The sequence below is a fragment of the Laccaria bicolor genome, genomic scaffold (genome assembly GCF_000143565.1).
Source record: "Laccaria bicolor S238N-H82 LACBIscaffold_28 genomic scaffold, whole genome shotgun sequence".
Lineage (NCBI taxonomy): Eukaryota > Fungi > Basidiomycota > Agaricomycetes > Agaricales > Hydnangiaceae > Laccaria > Laccaria bicolor.
The window spans coordinates 458,869-459,743 of NW_001889899.1; the positions used below are offsets into that span (position 1 = coordinate 458,869).

Here is an 875-nt window from a genome sequence, read left to right on the forward strand (position 1 = left end):
GGTTAGCACATGTACTTTATCTGAAGATTTATCTGAATCTATGGGTTGTTGCTCTTCGGACGTAGGCAGATGTGCATTTTTTAGTGTTAACAGTTTTTGCTNTGCTTCGTTAACGAGTGTTTTCCACTGATTTGCACTACGTAATATTTGTGGCTTGAAATGTGTGTAGGGCTGTATTATATAATTTTTGCAATTGTCGAGCCAACCACAAGACATCATGATTCTGTCCACATCGGCCATCTGGGAAAGTTTGCGTTGAGAGATTTTGCCAATTTCTGGAGCTGTCTCGTCCATTATATTGTATTCTAAACCGTATGTTGTTCCATTGTCTGGGTCGATGTCGAGATCAACTTCACCCATGAACCTATCGCCAATAGAGAATACTTTATTCGCCGCAACACCTTTTGCTTTCAATATGGCGTGATAATCATCTCTTGCATCGTTGCACTCGTACCTCAAGTTGAAGTTACTCATCAACCTCTTTTGTTCGGAAGAAAATGGAAATGTGGTAAAAGCGTCATGCCAACTTTCACCTTCTTGTTTTAATTCCTTACCAGTTCTCCAAGGAACAAGCAGAGTGAGCATAGTACAACAGTAAAATTCTCTGTCTCCCTGGTCAGCGCGGGGTAAAGTGCCTCCAACAAAGTTGGGTATGAAGTTTGTTAATCGATTGGGGTCGCAAGAGACGGCATGTGTTTTGTATAGAGGATGTTCGGGCAAAAAGGCATGTTTCAAGATGTCGAGGGTGTCGTCGTCCCTCTCAACTTCTTGAATATCTGTGTCATGTGCCGTTTGCAATACTTCGAGGAAATCTATTTGGGCTTTCGTCGACCGACGCTTTCTCACTGATGTCTGCATCCATTCAATGAGAGTAA

The 875-nt window shown here is 42.2% G+C and overlaps 1 protein-coding gene across 1 annotated transcript; it reads right to left on the bottom strand.

Annotated features, from left to right (window-relative positions):
• Window positions 1-99: 99 nt before the first annotated feature.
• LACBIDRAFT_304623 (uncharacterized protein) lies at window positions 100-858 on the bottom strand (the record flags this gene model as incomplete). The annotated part of the gene is made up of 1 exon (XM_001884967.1): window positions 100-858. A coding segment is annotated over one exon (759 nt), but the record flags the coding sequence as incomplete, so codon positions are not given.
• Between the last annotated feature and the right edge of the window lie 17 nt (window positions 859-875).